The 16,948-nt window shown below is 43.6% G+C and overlaps 1 protein-coding gene across 1 annotated transcript in view; it reads right to left on the bottom strand.

Annotated features, from left to right (window-relative positions):
• Nucleotides 1-3,688: 3,688 nt before the first annotated feature.
• The window catches only part of POU6F2 (POU class 6 homeobox 2), a 410,247-nt gene continuing 396,987 nt past the window's right edge, over nucleotides 3,689-16,948 (bottom strand). Inside the window, exons 8-10 of the mRNA XM_059656173.1 lie at nucleotides 14,682-14,850; nucleotides 7,838-8,006; nucleotides 3,689-4,193 (exon numbers count right to left, since the gene is read on the bottom strand). Coding sequence (XP_059512156.1) covers nucleotides 3,689-4,193; nucleotides 7,838-8,006; nucleotides 14,682-14,850 — 843 coding nt within the window. The remainder of the gene's footprint in view (nucleotides 4,194-7,837; nucleotides 8,007-14,681; nucleotides 14,851-16,948) is intronic.

Genomic DNA, 16,948 nt, shown 5'->3' with positions numbered 1-16,948 from the left:
GCCTGCTCCAGGCAGCGGAGGCGGCTCCTTCGTGGTGCCTGTCAGGGACCCTGGTGACCAGTCTAGATCACAGCACGCGGGACAAAAAAAAATCACTCTCTGAACAACAATTAAGCAAATGTGCCTCACGTACTTTCAAGTTGAAGACACACAAGTCACATGACAAAAAAGCTCATTACAAAATGTTATCCAAACAGATTTTACAGTCAAACATTTAAATGAAAATCAATTTCCTTTTCTCCATTTGTTTAAGCTTGGTCATTAACTGGTACAAGTAGAGTGCTGAGGTAAAACATTGATGAACAGTTTGTACTTTTCTTTCCTTTTCTTAAAATAGGAACAGTTTAGTATTGCGAGATTGTCAGCAACATTTAGCCATATCTATACAATGTGCATATACCTACAAATATTGAGCTTTGGTCCAGCATAGAGAAGGTGAGCAAAGGCATTTCGCAATTTCTTTTTGGTTATAGCTTGAGTTCTTTGATACGCCTCTACTTGTTTGTTTGTTTTTTTCCTAGCTCCTTTTGCCTTTTTGTTTTCTCTTTTGGTGTGTGTGTGTTGGTGTGTGCGCATGCACACACACACTTGAATGGGTATTTATGTGATTACAATCGTGAAACCAAAACCTGACAATGCAATTAAAACTCTCAACTGTTCAAAATGTTTTCTGGTTGAAAAAAACTCCCACAAAACAAGTGTAAAGTATAACACCAGTTGTTCCTCTTTTTCATCAAACAATAGAGAAAATGAAGATGATAATAATTTAAAAATATGTAAGAAAAATATTGAAGCGTGAAATACAATCACATATGCCCAAAGTGGCTTTTATTTTTTGTTAGTGGCAACCTTTACCTTCAGTTCATGAAAACATATAAAACACTTAAATGCTATTGGCCTATGAAGTTGTTTACAAGTGAAAATAAGAAATGTCTTAATAAAATTAAGCAATAGGTGTGGTTCAGAAGACTTGTATACACAATATAATTGATATTCTTAAGAATCTGTTCAGGCACCTTTTTATGCCTTGTAGCAAAAAATTTATCTGTAAAAAATCAATATAAGAAGCATTACAAGACCTTATAAATAATTTATAAAACAATACAAAATTATAAAACTATAAAAAAATGAATGGGTTTACGACTGTGGGATAAATATATTTCTTTTATATTCCATTCTGGAAGACTACTTTTATTTTATATCTTCACTGTCCTCGTTGTACCCTCCCAATTATAGATCTTGAAACTGAGCAGGCCTTATGTCACTGCTGCTAGCACGTGTTTAAACATTGAGCATTCCTCATCTGTTATGTTATCTTGTTAAGTTTTCTTCGGGAGCTTTTCTTGGTGGAATTTGGAGCAGGTCTTGGAGAATACATAATCTGTTTAATCCGTATACTTTTGGATTTCTGGGTTGTTGGTATTTGTACCGTTTTGGAGGTGGCGAAACGGGTACCATGATGTGGTTACCATTGAAGATCAAGTCAGCTGTGGTCCAATTAGTATCAGACTGGCAAAATGGAAACACCTTTGCAAGTGACCGCTTCCACCTCCAGGCTTTTTCTTTTTAAAGTTTCCTTGCTGGTGATGTCCCGACTGCTGCATGAATCACCCGGGGGAAGGGGGACAATTAAACCATTGCATTTACCCAACCAGCAAAGGGGCTACCGGAAGAGACGCAAACCCTCCTCAGGGAGGGAACATGGCATTTCTCATCAGTTGGGCAACTTGAGGTGGGCTTTCTCTTTTTCCTTTTACAATTTACTTGTAGCGAGTGCATGGGCATGCTTATTAACGAATTATTCAGGAATATTTACATTTTAACAGCAGGCATATTGATGGTTTCCTTTTCCCTGCTCCTTTAACGCAACACCTGTTGCCTCTACCTGTAGAGAATACCAACCACAGGTTTCAAGTGCTCACGTGCACAGCCAGCCTCCCATCTTGCTTTTCCCTCTGGCTTGTTAGGTTATTTTGGCCCACAGATCTTTTGAGTAACTTATTTTGAAAAATGAAATAATCCCTAAGTTTTAATAGTGAAGTCTATTCTGATGTGGTCGATAAGCCACTCTGTATTTTTCCTTTGAGAGGAGGCACTTCATTGTTAAAACTTCTTTTCCCCTCAAGAACCCAGAGCCCAATTCCAATGGTTTAAGTTTGTCTGCCAACTTTCTGCTCCATTTATATATTCCAAGAATAATTGACCACTCCCCCCACCCCCCGAAAAAAGTCTGCCATTGCTATTGGAATGAAAGAAGTAGCAGAAAAGGTGGGATTTACAGGATACGTGATGGCCTTTAAAGATCCAGTCACTCTGTCTTTCTTTTTGGCCCGTTTCCTTTGTGTGTGTTCATGTGGGTGTGTGCATGCTACGTGTGTATGTTGACTGAAATCTTGAGACATTTCTTTGGCTATCAGACTTCTGAGAGAAATTGCTTTGCACAGAAGCATAACACAGATGTAAGTATTGAACCAAATGTGCAGCTTATGTTTGTTTATATTACAAAATTAGTTTTGATCAGCTCTCCATGTACGTGGCCGACAGACTGAGAAAAATCCCAAGCTCTGGTGTGGACAGTGAGCACAGTGACAGCTTATGCCATTGTTGACAGCTCATCGAGCAAAGCCCTAGTCATTCTGGAGTCTCGCCTGCATGTCACTAGGATCTGAGTGGAACAGACACTGTTCCCACCCTGTGGCCTTCCAGCAGACTGGAGGCCGCGTATGAGGGAGGTGGGAGATGGAGGGACAAAGAGAAGTGCAAGCTCCATTTTCTTTTCTCAAACCCACAAGTCATAGTGAGAAGAAAGCAACAAATGCTTTGGCACACAATCCAGGATGCCCCCCTCGCCCAACAACAGCAACAAAAAAGAAAGAAAAGAAAAGAAAAAAGAACCTTGTCCAGACAAAGTAAAAGCAAATAGTGAGCCTCACAGAACGGCTTCAACAATGGCACCGACTCCATAGGTGACAACAGACGGGAAAGATGGGAGAAATCAGCTTCCCAGGTTTCCAGTTAAGTACAAACGTAAAACTTTGTAACACAGCTTGACACGCAGAGAAGAGCAGACTGACGATCGCATTGGCAATGACTTTGGTTAATAGGTTTCAGAGTGAATCAGCACTTAGAACCTGAAAGAACGCAATCCTTCCTCCAGGTGGCAGGCTTGTATTCGCTTTGAACAGATCAAAGTTTTTGTTGTTGGTATTTCTTGTTTGTGTGTGTGTGTGTGTTTTTTCGTTTTTTGTTTTTTTTTTTTTTGGTTTAGTTTAGTTTTTCTTTTTCCTTAAAATGTGTTCACATTTTCATACTATACAGAAAAAAGTATGTGGTTATTTGGTTCGCTTTTAGTCCGTTAAAAAACTGGCTGTGGGGAGACAGGTAGGGGAGGGAACTTGCCTACCACACACACCTGCAGTGTGATGCATTCCTTGTTTAAAAATTTTCAAAAACAAATCCTTTTCCTTTTTTTTTTTTTTTTTGAAAACCAATGGACATGTATAAACCACTCCGTCCACTTGGTAGGTTTCTTAGTCTTTTACCGATAAGGAGGATGACGAGGGCTATTTTGAAATTTTATTTTTAACTTATTATGCATTTGTTTGTTTGTTTCGTTGTCTATTGGTGGAGTCCCAAGGTTGGAGCTTAGTTTCTGCGGAGTTTGCCTCTGATTCCGGAGGGCGTCCCTTTAGGAGTTTTCTTCCAGAGAGTCTGTTAAGGGCTCCAGGGGGACAGCCGTGGCGGGCTCGTGCTGTTTTAAGCGTTTAATTGTGTTCTTCAGGGCTTGCCTCTTATTGCAGAACCAAACTCTAACTACCTCCCGGTCATAGTTCAGCTTCTCGGCAATTTCGGTCATTTCCTGCCCGGAGGGGTGTGTGTTCTTCTCAAAGTGGGCATTGAGGATCTCAAGGGCCTGGGGGGTGAAGGAGGTGCGCCGCTTGCGCTTTTTGGACGGTTCACTCCCGATAAACTCGGTCAGGTTCTGCATACCTGCTCGATGGCGGGCCTCAGCCTCAGCCATCCACCGCTCAAGCACCGGCTTGATCTTCTGGGCACTTTTAGGGGTGATGTCCAGCTTTTCAAACCTGGCAGGATACAAAAGGCCAGGGTTCAGTTTGGCTGTCAGACTGCTAGCTATAGTGTTCTCTTGGGCTTCCTGTGGTAGGAAAAAGTGGCTTCTCAGGATGGTGTGTCTGGGGGGAGAATTGAGAAAGAACAGTCTTAAACTGAGTCCTCTGCCAGGGTGGGCCTCCTGCCTGCCTGCCTGACTGACTGGCAGAGCGAATTCACTCCAGATTCTCAGCCAGCTGCAAGGTAGCTGTGCCCGCTCAAGCCAGCACCCGCCCTCCCGCATGCCTCATGCCAGTGCATGCAGCCCACACGCGCGGACACAGACCAGGGCGGGGGAGGTGGGGAGAGCGCGACGCATGAGCCTTCACAATAGAAACGAAACAACTCCTAGAACTTTTTCCGGTAAACTTTCGAGATACAAGCTTTTATTTTATTTTTTAATTTAATTAATTAATTAATTAATTTTTAAATATATACTTTATTGATTTTTTACAGAGAGGAAGGGAGAGGGATAGAAAGTTAGAAACACCAATGAGAGAGAAACATCTATCAGCTGCCTCCTGCACACCCTCCACTGGGTATGTGTCCGCAACCAAGGTACATGCCCTTGACCGGAATCGAACCTGGGACCCTTGAGTCCGCAGGCCAACGTTCTGTCCACTGAGCCAAACCGGTTAGGGCTCAAGCTTTTATTTTAATCACACCACACCATTCCCCCCAAACTTCAGGATTCTAAGGTAGAAATTAACACCAGGAAGTGACATCAAAGACGACAGCTCTCATATTCTTTCATTGAAAATGACCCTTTTTATGTTTCCCTTAATTCCCCCATTCATTGGTCTATAGAAATATCTCTTATAACAGTTAGTGGTGGCAAATAGGACAAGTTTCTTGTACAACTCTCTTTTCATCTCTGTGTCTCATTGCAATCTTTCTCTCTCCCCTTTCTCTCACTCTGTCTCTGTCTTCCACCCCAACCCTCTGGTAACAAACAACTTTCACCAGATGTATGTCAACAACATTTTCCCTTTTCAGGTCAGACATGTCTTGTTGCTACTTTACTGCTGGACTCAAACGGCTGGACGCACTGAAATTACTATATGCCCATCCCCGGATGTGCTCCGGCCCCCTTGTCCCTTCCAAACCCTGCCCAGCATCACTGTACTTTGGCACCAGGGCATCAAGCTGCGTTTAGTGGGTGATATCTGCAACCTGTACTTGAATGATACTATTTTCTGTAAATGAGGCCTTCTGTACATCAACTGCCATCAGCAATTCTTTGCTACACTGACTAAAAAAAATATGAAGCATCTTGGATAAAATTATGTAGAGTGCTTTAACATCGCGGTATAAAAGTTATACTCATTTTCAATGAAATAGAAAAACATACAGTTCCTCTTGTTTGTTTATTCTAAATCCAAATTCACGACCCTCTGATCTGACAACTTCGGGCACACAGAATTCTCCTCTCTCTTTTCAAGTTCAGGGCTGTTGGAAAACAGCCCTCTGATGGCGGAGTGCATCTTATTACAATAGTCTGTTTTCATAGAGCCAAAATGAACCTGCTTTCGTCAGAGAATGTTTTGTAAGGAATCTTGCAAAAGGACACAAAAGGATAAGCTTCCTGTATGTGCCATGATCGTATTTTTGGAGCTGCATTTTAGATATCTTACGTTGTGATAAATAGAGCAAGTAGTATGAAATTTTAATGCAGATCTTATAGCATTCACTTCCAAGCATAGTTCAAGGAGTTATTTGTTTATTTTATAAAAATAAAATACAACTTCAAGTCCTGGTCAGAGAGGGAGGAAGTACATTTTGCTTTCAATAAAAATGAATTTCATGTCATTTAGTGAGCTCATCCCTTGTGGCAAGCTTCCCCAGCACTCTCATTGTCCTGTTAATTGCCACATCACTCATTTTCCCGTCATTCCCTAGAAGAGTCCTAAAGCTCAAACTCTTTACAGCGCCATGGCACGGGGAGGAAGCCTATGATAGGGATGTCCAGTCATATTGGTGGTGATTTTTCCTCTGTGTCTCTAATTAGGAGGAACTTATCAAAACAGCACCTGGGAGTCCCTGCAGCAAAGAAGGGAGAAGTGACACCTGTGTGTGCAGATTCCTTTCACCTTTAAATGAACTCGAATTGTTTCTATGTCAGATTTTGGTTTCTTTTAAGACTTTCCCTTTTTTTTTTCATGGTAGTGAGCTCATAAAATCATCTCACTGAAATACCAGAAGCTACAGAAAGGCCAAAAAGTCAAGGCATCGACATGTTCTTTTATACAATGAATTCCCAGGTCTCTGATCATTTCAGCCATAGCTTTTTGGCCTCCCCCGGGGAAGACTTTAGACATCAACATATTTGATTGGGAATGCCCAAGAAACACTCCCTATGGCAGTGAAAACATTAGATAGCACTTAAACCTATAAAAGGAAATCACGTTTTAGGGCTAAACATAAGCCAAAGAGGACCTTAGTAACAATAGCAAATTGGCAACAACTTAAAAACCCGTGGCTGCCTTTACCGCAAGGCTGTCAAGATGAACCCAAATGAATGTTTCCCAACAGGGAGCAGCAGTATTCGTATCACTGATGCTGCTTGTTAGTGTTGATGCTCCTGTACATATTGTTTGGAATAACATATACAAGCCTTGAAACAAATTTCCCAGCAGCAGTCTCCTTGTGTAGACTGAATAAAGGTTATTTTCTACAGGGAGGTATCTTATAAGAAAAAACAGTAGGGGAGGCCATAGAAGTGAGAGGATCCTATGGAGCTTTTTGTATTTAACAACAATCAATGGGTTTTATGGAAAATCATTGAGCAAAATGTAAGCTGCAAGCTACTACCCCATACTGATGTTATTTATAACCTTAGTCTCAAACTGCAGGAAAAGTACACTTCCGTCCTTTGGGGAATACATTAAAAGTATAAAGAGCAGATAAAAAGGCAGCATTTCATGGATCACCAAGAACAAAATCCACTTAAATGAGTTTAGAGTTGGTTTCTTGGCTGTTCCTGATGGAGGAGGACTCATAAGGCATTGCCCAAGAGGAAAAAGCTCTTCCCGAAGTGTCTTTGTTGCCTCATGCATAAACAGCGGATTAGTGCAACACACACATGCATGCGCGCGGCTGCTTCTGGCGGCTTGACCCAGGTCAACTTGAACACAACCAAGGCTGGATTCTGTTCTTTATTTATTTTAATTTTTTTTTTGGGGGGGGTGGGGGGTGGACCAGATGAGGCCAGATTCTCAATACCCCTTTTTGGAGCCACGTAAAGCAGGTGCTTCTTTTTAAACATGTGCTTTTAAGCTGGTATCTGAGAAGGAGAGGTAAAAGCTCCTTCGAGGTCCCAAGGTGGTTCATTTGCTTTACGGTGAGTTTTCTTGGGAAATCCTGGCAGCCATCCCTTCACAGAAATGGTGGGGGCATGAGCACCCACCGGGACCGGCAGCTTTCCATTTGCACCGACACCCACCGGCAGCCTGGAGGAGGCTGGGGTAGGGTATTTCCCAGGAGGCCGCCTTGGAGGTTCTCTGAGTTGACAGGAGTTACCAAGCCAGGGCCCGCAAGTCTGCGTCAGCGCCTTCATTCCCATCGCTACCACCCATTTCAACACGGAGCCGCCCCACACTTTGTTCCCACCCTGCACCCCTCCGGCTTTGCCCACCCGAAGAAGAAAAGCCAGAAAAGCCGAGCTGCAAGGGCAGAGGAGGCCCAGGCCGGCCGGCCGGGACAGGCGGAGCATGCAGGCGCGGGTTACCTGCAGATGGCTGACTGGCTGTACGCGGGGCCCTCTGTGGCACTGAGGGCCTGTCCCACCTGAGTCTGCGTCAGGCCCAGGGACAGGCGCCGGATTTTAAAAGCTTTGGCAAATTCTCGGATCTCCTCCAGATTAACCCCATCCACCTCACCCGCTGCCGTTTGGGGATCTGTAGAGATGTTTTTAAAAACAGGATCAATATGTCAGCATACATCCGAGTCACATCTGTTTCTTATGGTTTATGGGAAAATGGTCCTCTTTCAAGCAGAGCAGTGGGGAAACCAGCATGGCATGATGGTCCCTTGGTCTCCCAGGTGAGGCACCCAAGCCTCCATCCTCAGCACCTCCACACGTTATCCTTCAAGATATTCTCACCCCGGATAAAACCAAAGGCTGCTCACACCGCCACGTCCACAGTACAAGAGCGTCTTCCTTAGGGCTTAACAAAGAGCCAGGGCAGGAAGGCTCCTGCTATGGGGGAGGCAACATAACTATGTCCAAATATTGTGCAAAAATATAAGATGGGCAAGGTTTCAATTTGAACTGCCTTGATTGGAATCTTGAGTGCTAAAAAGTGCCCTTGGAAGAAAATAGTATTTTGTATTTTTCCTTCACTCGGTCACCAATGTAGCCAGGCTAATAGGTGGTAAAACTGCCTAATTTCTCATGTTCACATTAACCCTTCGAAAGAGCATGCTTATGATGAAGCTGTGAGGATAATATATCCTCCCGCCACCAAGCAGTTTACGGACCCTGCTGCCTTTGTCCCTGGAAAGGGCACATAATAAAAATACCTACGGCGGGCAGTCTCCTTCGGTGCCAGATAACTCGGTCAATTAAGGACTTACCAAGGGAAATGACACAACAGCTGGAGAATGAAACTCCCCTCCCCTGGCGACTGATCCCTGGATAAATGAAAGCACACACCAAGCAGGAGACAGCATGGGCTGGGGATGGTGGAAGATTTCAAAGTGGGGCTGGACCCCGCCTGGAGCGAAGCCATTCTCCCTGCCTGCCGATTCCATTGTTCTCCACCTCATTCCTAGGGCGCAGGTGAAAAGTTTTTCTCGTCCTCTCTCTGCACAATAACCCATCCATTTCTATAACTTTGAGTACTTGTCTAAGGATTGTGGTGGACTATAGTATCCTTCTGGGCTCAGGGCTCTAAACACTCTTATCATGAAAAGAAAGAAATATTTGCATCCCCAAGAGCCAATTTTTCTAGGACTGGATTAAATCCCACCAGCACAGCAGCCTGGCACAGCTTGAAGGGTTTGCTAGGGATTCTGGGAGGTCTCATCCACACACAACAGCCTTGAATCCCTCCTCTAATTTCTTCCTTTAAAAAATCCCTAGAGCAGAGGTTAACAATGAGCAACCTTTCAGCAAATAAAACTCAGCTTTTCTGGTACTTACATATTTGTTTAATTACTTGCCAACATTTAAACATTGGGAAGTTTCTAAAAAAAAAAAAATCTAGATTTTTCATGTTCTTTTGAAACATGAAAAAGAACATGAAGATTTGGCTGCACCAGGGCTATATCTGAACTTGGGAACAAGCAGCTAGCTGGAACCGACTCTGGCTGTCCTCCCTCTTCCTCCTCCTCCTCCTCCTCCTCCTCCTCCTCCTCCTCCTCTCCAAGCCCTTCTCAGACCTGCTGCCTTGCTGAGCCCATTTCGCATTGCCAAGGCGAGATTGGTGCTGGGTGGTGGTGGGGAAGGTGGAAAAGTCTTAGCACCATGGTTCTGCCCCCGCAAAGGCCACAGTATATACACAGAACAGGGGTGCAGTATATCTGTGGTATTAACATTTCATGGGGGAAGGAGGGCATTAGGATAAAAAAAGTGTAAAAAGGTTCCTTATGGGGTTGGGTGTGGGATGGGAAGATTATAGTAAAATAATCGTGGAAGCACTCTGGTTAGAACAGAGAGGGACACTTGTAAGAAATGGCCCAGTGAAGGAGGGGCCCGGCCTCTCTCCAGGGGAGCAGGCAGAGGGGCTTGGCAGACCTGCAAGCGTGGGCAGTGGAGCTTCAAAACCGAGGGGGAGAGAATGGAAGCCAGAGACTTTCCTTGTGACAGTGTGGCTTGTAGGAAGGTGGTGGACTTGATTTGGCAGGTGTGAGAGTCACCTGGGGTCCAGGGATGTGCATTTTTAACATGTACCACAGGGAGTTCTGATGCAGCAGATCCCTGGACCTCACAGAAAGAGGCCTTCTCTGTGGCTCTGGCATGACCAAGTCTGGGCATGGCATCTTCCGCATGTCACTGTCTTTTTTGAATTCTTTTGCCACTTTTATTCACCAGGTTCCACTCCACAGAGAACTTGTTCTACCACTTGTGTAAGACTGGTGGGGCCAGAAGGGAAGGGCTCCTGGTCAGGCACCCAGTCCTTGCTCTTCCTCACCCCAACCCCCACTGTATACAGCAAGTGGCAAACATCTGGGTGCCAGTGGGCTGGGGTGAGCAGTGCAGTCTGGAGTTGGGGAGAGAGTTTGTTTCTGAGCAAAGCTAAGTAGCCTGTGTGGGAAGTAAAGTTGTGCTTTCTATTAGCCCCATCTTTAGATCAATGGGAATCAGTTGAGTTCACCAGCAGTGAAAGGTGGGTCTTGAATCTGGAAGGATGTCCCTCACCTACTCCAGACCCAGGGCCTGCACAGCCACCAAATTAAGCCATGCAGTACCAGGCTGGTTTTTGACTTGGGCTGAATTTTATGTAAATCTATTCAACCTTATTTCTCTCTCTTCCCCTGCTGCTTTTATCATTTGTCTCCTTACTAGTTCCTTGAGACCAGGAACTAAATCTGTGTGTGTGTGTGTGTGTGTGTGTGTGTGTGTGTGTGTGTGTGTGTGTGTGATTGTGCAGGTTGCTTTTTGCCAGATCACTGACAATAATCAGAGTTGGAAAGAAAGCTATGGACTCTCACCCCCGGTGCATTGAGCAGTGTTGCTATCGAACTTGACTCTAAGGCTCACAGAGGTGGGCACCTGTCTCACTGAGCCCAGTGGCTTCTGTGAGGCCCCACACAGGCATTTATTACACCCAAGACAGAATTCCTTCTCTCCTCTCACATGTTTTCCACTCCTGTCTTTTTCCTGGTTCTACTTAGTATGTAACTGATAAGATAGATTTCCTTGTGAAATTGAAACAGGGTGATGATCTATCGGACAAAGGCCCAGGGAGGAGAAATCAGTCCCACATTGTAAAATTCGTTGGTTGCTGGAGATGAGCTGCCTGGCTTTCTTTATATTAGTGCTCTTATGCATAAAGTCAGATGGCAAAATGTCTTATTATAGTTTTGAGCCATAGGTCTCAAGACCACAAGAGTCTCACCATGCAAAGAAGAGGCCTGCCCCGGAAAGAAGGGACCCACCCGTGGACAATATTAGTTTTACCCTGATTGTCACATGTGTAACTTGTCTTCACACACTGTGAGAGTTCATTAGATGGTGTCTATAAGATGTTTTGAATTAATTAAAAGAGCTGATGCTATCTTTTCTGATTGTAAAGTCTCTGTCTTAAACTCTTGAGGGTTTTTTTTTCCTGCTGTTTGAATAGTTCCTCTTCCTTAAGGAATAAGGGGGTGGGCAAAGGCAGTTTAGGATTACAAAAATCCAAGAATAAACTCTTGTGTTTTGCATACGCACAACTGTAGATCTACATTTGCCCACCCCCGTATGCTTTTCTGATTGAGCAGGGAAATGAAAAAAAAAAAAAAATGAGGCCTTGTAAGTGGAAGCCCTCCCGGAATGTCACCTCAGCTCTCAAATTAGCTCAGAGGTTGACATTCCACCCTGGGATGTGCCAATCTGGCTTTCTGTCATTCATTCTCCTGGCTCTGGGAGGTTGTATCAGTTTTAAGGATGAATCTGAGGCCGTATTGATGGGACCTCAGAGGGAGCCCTCAGATCGTGCACAGGGTGGATTCAGCACTGAAGAGGAAGTGGCAGCTTTTATAGAAGTTTGCTCCAGATGAAGTCAGCCCAATATATTAATTACAGGGCCAGAAAGACTAGCAGTGACTGCCAGGGTCCACCCTGAATCTTTCCCTTGTTAGAGGAGCCAGAAGATCGACCTATATGGGGTCTAACTGACTTGGAGATTTAGAATAAACTGGCATTGAAAATTGGCAGTGACTTATAATATGTGATGATGTTTCTCAAACTACTCTGGAATGCACGGGCTGAAAAGTAAAAAGATTTTTATAGGCACTAAATGCAAATGGTGTGAAAACAAACCCGCTCTGTAGAATCTGGGTGTGTGGTCACTGGGCCAATACTGAACTGAGTGCTCAGGACAGATGTTTTGTTTAGTTTTTAAAATCTAACTCCTTCCAACTGTTAGCCTGGGCATCCGTGTAAGGGGTTGTCAAGTGGGCTGTTGAGTAATCACCACCTCTCAATATCACCCTTCTATAACCTCTGCTTGTGGGATTCTTATAGAAGAAATATACATCTTTAAAAAAGCTGCCAAGCATGAATTAACTGCCTTATGTAAACATCCATATGCTTTTCAGTGCTATTCTCACAGCAAATAATGGACGTATTTACCAAATATTTCTGAGAAATAAAAAACCATTTGGGAACATACAGCGCAATTTGGGAGAACAGCTTACTTGCAATATGGTGACTTCACTGGTTTGTGGAAAATGATGTGAATTGTGATTATGTGAACCAGGGGTTCCTCTGTGCCACAAGCTGTCGCCATGCATCTTTACATTCACTTTATAGCTTTGGTTTTTCTGGTATTGACTATCAGCCCTTTGTTGACTATGAATCAAATTTACAGATTAGGGGTTCAAGACAAGTGTACTGAAAAACCAAACCCAGCAAAGAAGAAAGAATCCCAAATCCACCCATATTTAAGAAGTACTGTGTAAATCAACCCAATTTGGGACATTTTCCAAGTCAATTGTTTTACTCTCCCAGACTTTCCAAAAGCCCTGCTTATAGAAAGTATATTCACCTCTGACGACTGTAGAGACTGATCAAGGTCTAACATAGGGCAAGCTGTGTAGCTGCTGTGAACAGGTATTGTGCAGATGTCCTAATGAATGTGCATATCTGGTAATCCTGAGCCCAGATGTGGTGTTCTTTGCACATGAAGATCCCGTTATCATTGCTAACACATTAATTCTGCATTCGTTTGCCTGGAGTGGGGAAGATTTTTGTATGACTTGCCCACTTCAGTTCATCTGGAACAATGACAGGTTGTTGAACCCTTTGAATATGATATGGGGCAGTCATTAACCAAGGTTTTGACCACAGGTTCAACTATGACCTTGCTTTTTGGAGGAATTTGTTGCTCCATTTACCATCTGAACTCAATTTAAGGATTAATTACTCCAGCAAGTCCTTCCATTCTATCTCAGCTTCTAAAACTGAGATAACCATGTACTATATCTTCAGTGTCCCTATACATATGTTGATCATAGCATTCATTTTGCTTTGTTCTCTGTATTTTTTGGTAATCAGTTCCCTGGTGTATACATAGTGCTCAATAAATGTGTTTATTTTTCTGATTAGGTTGACTGACCCTTTGTTTCCCCTGTAATTTAACCTACCTAACAACTGCATCTGAAGTATGGGGTTAGGGCTCCTCACATTAGCCTATGTGCAGATTAGGTGAATTTAATCTTGGACAAAAAGAATTTTAATTGCATATTTCATGCTTGATTATATATTTCATAATATGCAAGATGTCTAGTTTTTCTCTTCAAATTGGCTCAGAGAAAAGCTCTTATGTTTTACTTATAAGGCATGGGCCCAGGCTTTTAAAAAATATTCAAAGATATTCAGGTGATTTGCTATATTTTGTCATTCAAATTTCACTGGATAAGACTCACGTGTAAGCATTCTATCTTTTATAGCAGCTCTGGTGTATAGAATATATACAATCCATTGATTTAGACGTCTTGGGTTATCATCCTGGCTTTGTCACCCATTATATTGGTCATACAGGGTGCCAGGGTCTCTCAACTAAGACTGAATCTGGTTCCTCTGACATAAGATGGTCAAAATAGGTTGCACTTTTCAGGTTCTACTTGATGCGAGGTTCAGTATCTAAAAAGGAGGACTTACAATACCTTGTGAGTATTAAAATGAGTAAAATATTTAAACGTCCTTGAAAATCCTACAAATGAAAGCTGAAACAGTAGTTTGAGAAATCACTCCATGTACTATTACTCATCAGAATATGCTGCATGTGCTATTCATTCTATAGTCAGGTTTTGAGACATAAGGGAATTAACTAAGTAACATGCTCAAAATATGTAGCAACTGTAAGTCCAGCGATGGCTCTAGCCCATCAGCTTCCCCGACATGCCACTGGAGGCAGCTCATTGTGCACACACAGCTACCCAGCCTCAGGCACGCTCTCTTTTATTTCCTCTGCCACCTACAAATAGAATGGCAGGAGACTTCAAACACACAGAAAAGCATTTTGACCTGTGGGCTCAGTGCCTGCTGTTGGTTATTTCAGTTCTGAGCTCTAGGGCTCATGCCCTGCAAGCTGATCAGTTCCTCCCTTCTGAAGTGGCAGGACTGACTCAGCACATCAGAAAGCACTTGAAATGGAAACCAGTCCCTGCAGGTACTTATGGAGGGGGTGTGCTTCGCGGGCCTGAATCCCAAAGGAACCATCTGGCCCACAGCATGGACTCCATACAAATATTGGCTTAGCAGGGCCAGAAATTCCTCTTCGAGGTTGAGCTAATAAAAAAGAGAGAGGAAGGTAGAGTACGAGAGAGAGAGAGAGAGAGAGAGAGAGAGAGAGAGAAGAGAGCATTGCAAACAGGCAACAAGGAGGCCATTATGACTTAACTGAGCCAGAAAGGATACTTACTGCTGACTAACTGGCCCACGCTCAAAGCTGAAGAAGAGGAGGACGAGGAGGAGGAGGAAGAAGCCTGCCGGACAGGGCTTTGAGACATGGATGCTTGGCTGTGAGCCAGGTGCAGAAGATTGCCTTGGGAGGCTGCTTGGCCCACTGACGTCTGGGAGGGTTGGTGGAGCTACACGGGAAGATGTAAGAAACACACAAGTGAATGAAAAATTAGGAGGAAAATGCTAGGGACCAGAAGTTTCATCTGCGGTTGAATCATTTTATTTCCAAGAACATGTACTTCTTAGGAAGAGCGAACATCCTCCTAGACAGCAGGCAGGATCTTTTTGGGTATGTAATATGTTGCTGCTTGCTTGACAGGCATTTTATTAGTAATTCTAAATATATTATTAATTCCCTACTTGGCTCACTGGAGCACCCAATTTTCTACATTTCTTGAACACCGTGTATAGCTTTCTGCCTGTTCAAACAATTACAGCACATTTGACCGGCTTTGTAAGTACATGTAGATGAACTATAATGCTTACAATCAACTTGGAATGCAAAACTCAGTTATAAAGGTCCGGCTGTGTCCAGCCAGTTGTCTTAGGTAACTGGTGTTTTTAGGCAATTCCCAATTTAATAAGGCTGACAGAATATGAGAACTTTTTGCTCTCCCAGACCAAGGAGTCTGGGTGTATTACTGTGGAGCCAGGAAAAAGGCTCTCTAATATCTGATAGAAAATTAAGAGAGAAATTGGGGCAGTCAGGACAAAAATATCTATAAACGTTTGTAGATCTCACTGGTCACTTTCCTACTCTCCGCCAGCACTCCGTTTAGGACTCTCATGCACTCTCTCATTTAATTCTCATGTCAGCCTGAAATTTTTTTTATTAATCCTCACCTGAGGATATTTTTTTCCATTGATTTTTAAGAGAGAGTGGAAGGGAGGGAGGGAGGGAGGGAGGGAGGGAGGGGGAGAGAGAGAGAGAGAGAGAGAGAGAGAGAGAGAGAGAGAGAGAGAGAGAAACATCAGTGTGAGAGAGACATATGGGTCAGTTGCCTCTCACACTCGTCCTGACCAGGACCAGGGATTGAACCTGCTGCCCTTCAGTGTGCAGGCCGACACTCTAGCCACTGAGAAACACCGACCAGGGTGTGGGTTATTGTTTTGGCTGCTTTTTTTTATATATAAACAAGAAAGCTGAGGCACTGAGAGGTTAGAGGTGTTGTAGTTACATCCGGTAGGTGTGGAGGAGCTGGTCCCTGGATGACCTCTGACCCTGGGCTCAAGCTCTTAGTCACAAGTAAGAATTTACTTTATTTTAAAAATTCTGTGTGACTTAAGGAACTCTATTTTTATGTCCATTTATTCATGACTCCTTCACAGGTTATCAAAGGACTGTTGTTCTGAGAGGTGAGAAGAGCTCCGCTGAGGAGAGGAAGGAGAGAGGGAGGGGAAGTGAGTGCGGGTGCCAGGAACACTTAAGGCGGGGGAGGCATCTCTTTCGATCCGTGTCTTGCCCTCCTAGAAAGCTGACACAAAGGGCAGCCCAGGACCCTGAGCAGGTGCAGGAGAGGCCTCAGCTGGGGCCATCTGCCACCTTTGTTAACTGGACACAGTGCTTTTTGGCTTACAAAGTGCATTCATAGCCATCATCACACTCACAGGGGGGTAGGAAGGGTTCTAGGACAGGAAGTCAGCCTGGGAGTTGAATCAGATCAGGCCCTGAACTTTGATGTGCGAGCCACCTTCTCAGGATGTGAGAGCCTGAAATGTTACAATGCCACATTTGCCATTGCTTTCCCAGTGTGTGTGTGTGTGTGTGTGTGTGTGTGTGTGTTCATTTCTTTCACTGAACTTTATTGAGATGTAATTTACACATAATAAAATACAATCCGTTTCAAGCATACAGTTTGATGAATTTGTCAAAAATAGACACCCGTGGAACCACCATCATAAGCAAGATATAGAACCTCCCCATTATTCCACAAAATTCCCTAATTCCCTTTGCAATCAGTTTTCCCTGAACTCCCAGCCCCAGACAACCACTGCTCTGCTTTCTGCCCATGGACTTGTTTGACATGAATCTGGAAGTGGAGTCATTCGGATGTACTTTTCTGTGTACCTGGCTTCTTTTGCTCGGATACTATTTTTGAGAGCCATCCATTTTTGTTGCGTATATCAGTAGCTCATTCCTTTTTTATTGCTGAATGGTATATATAGCATATATCTATATCTAAATCTATGATATAAATTGTTTACCCCATTCATCAGTCGAGGCAC

This window comes from Myotis daubentonii, chromosome 10, assembly GCF_963259705.1.
Source record: "Myotis daubentonii chromosome 10, mMyoDau2.1, whole genome shotgun sequence".
Taxonomy (NCBI): Eukaryota; Metazoa; Chordata; class Mammalia; order Chiroptera; family Vespertilionidae; genus Myotis; species Myotis daubentonii.
This window is presented reverse-complemented; position numbering and strand designations above follow the sequence as displayed.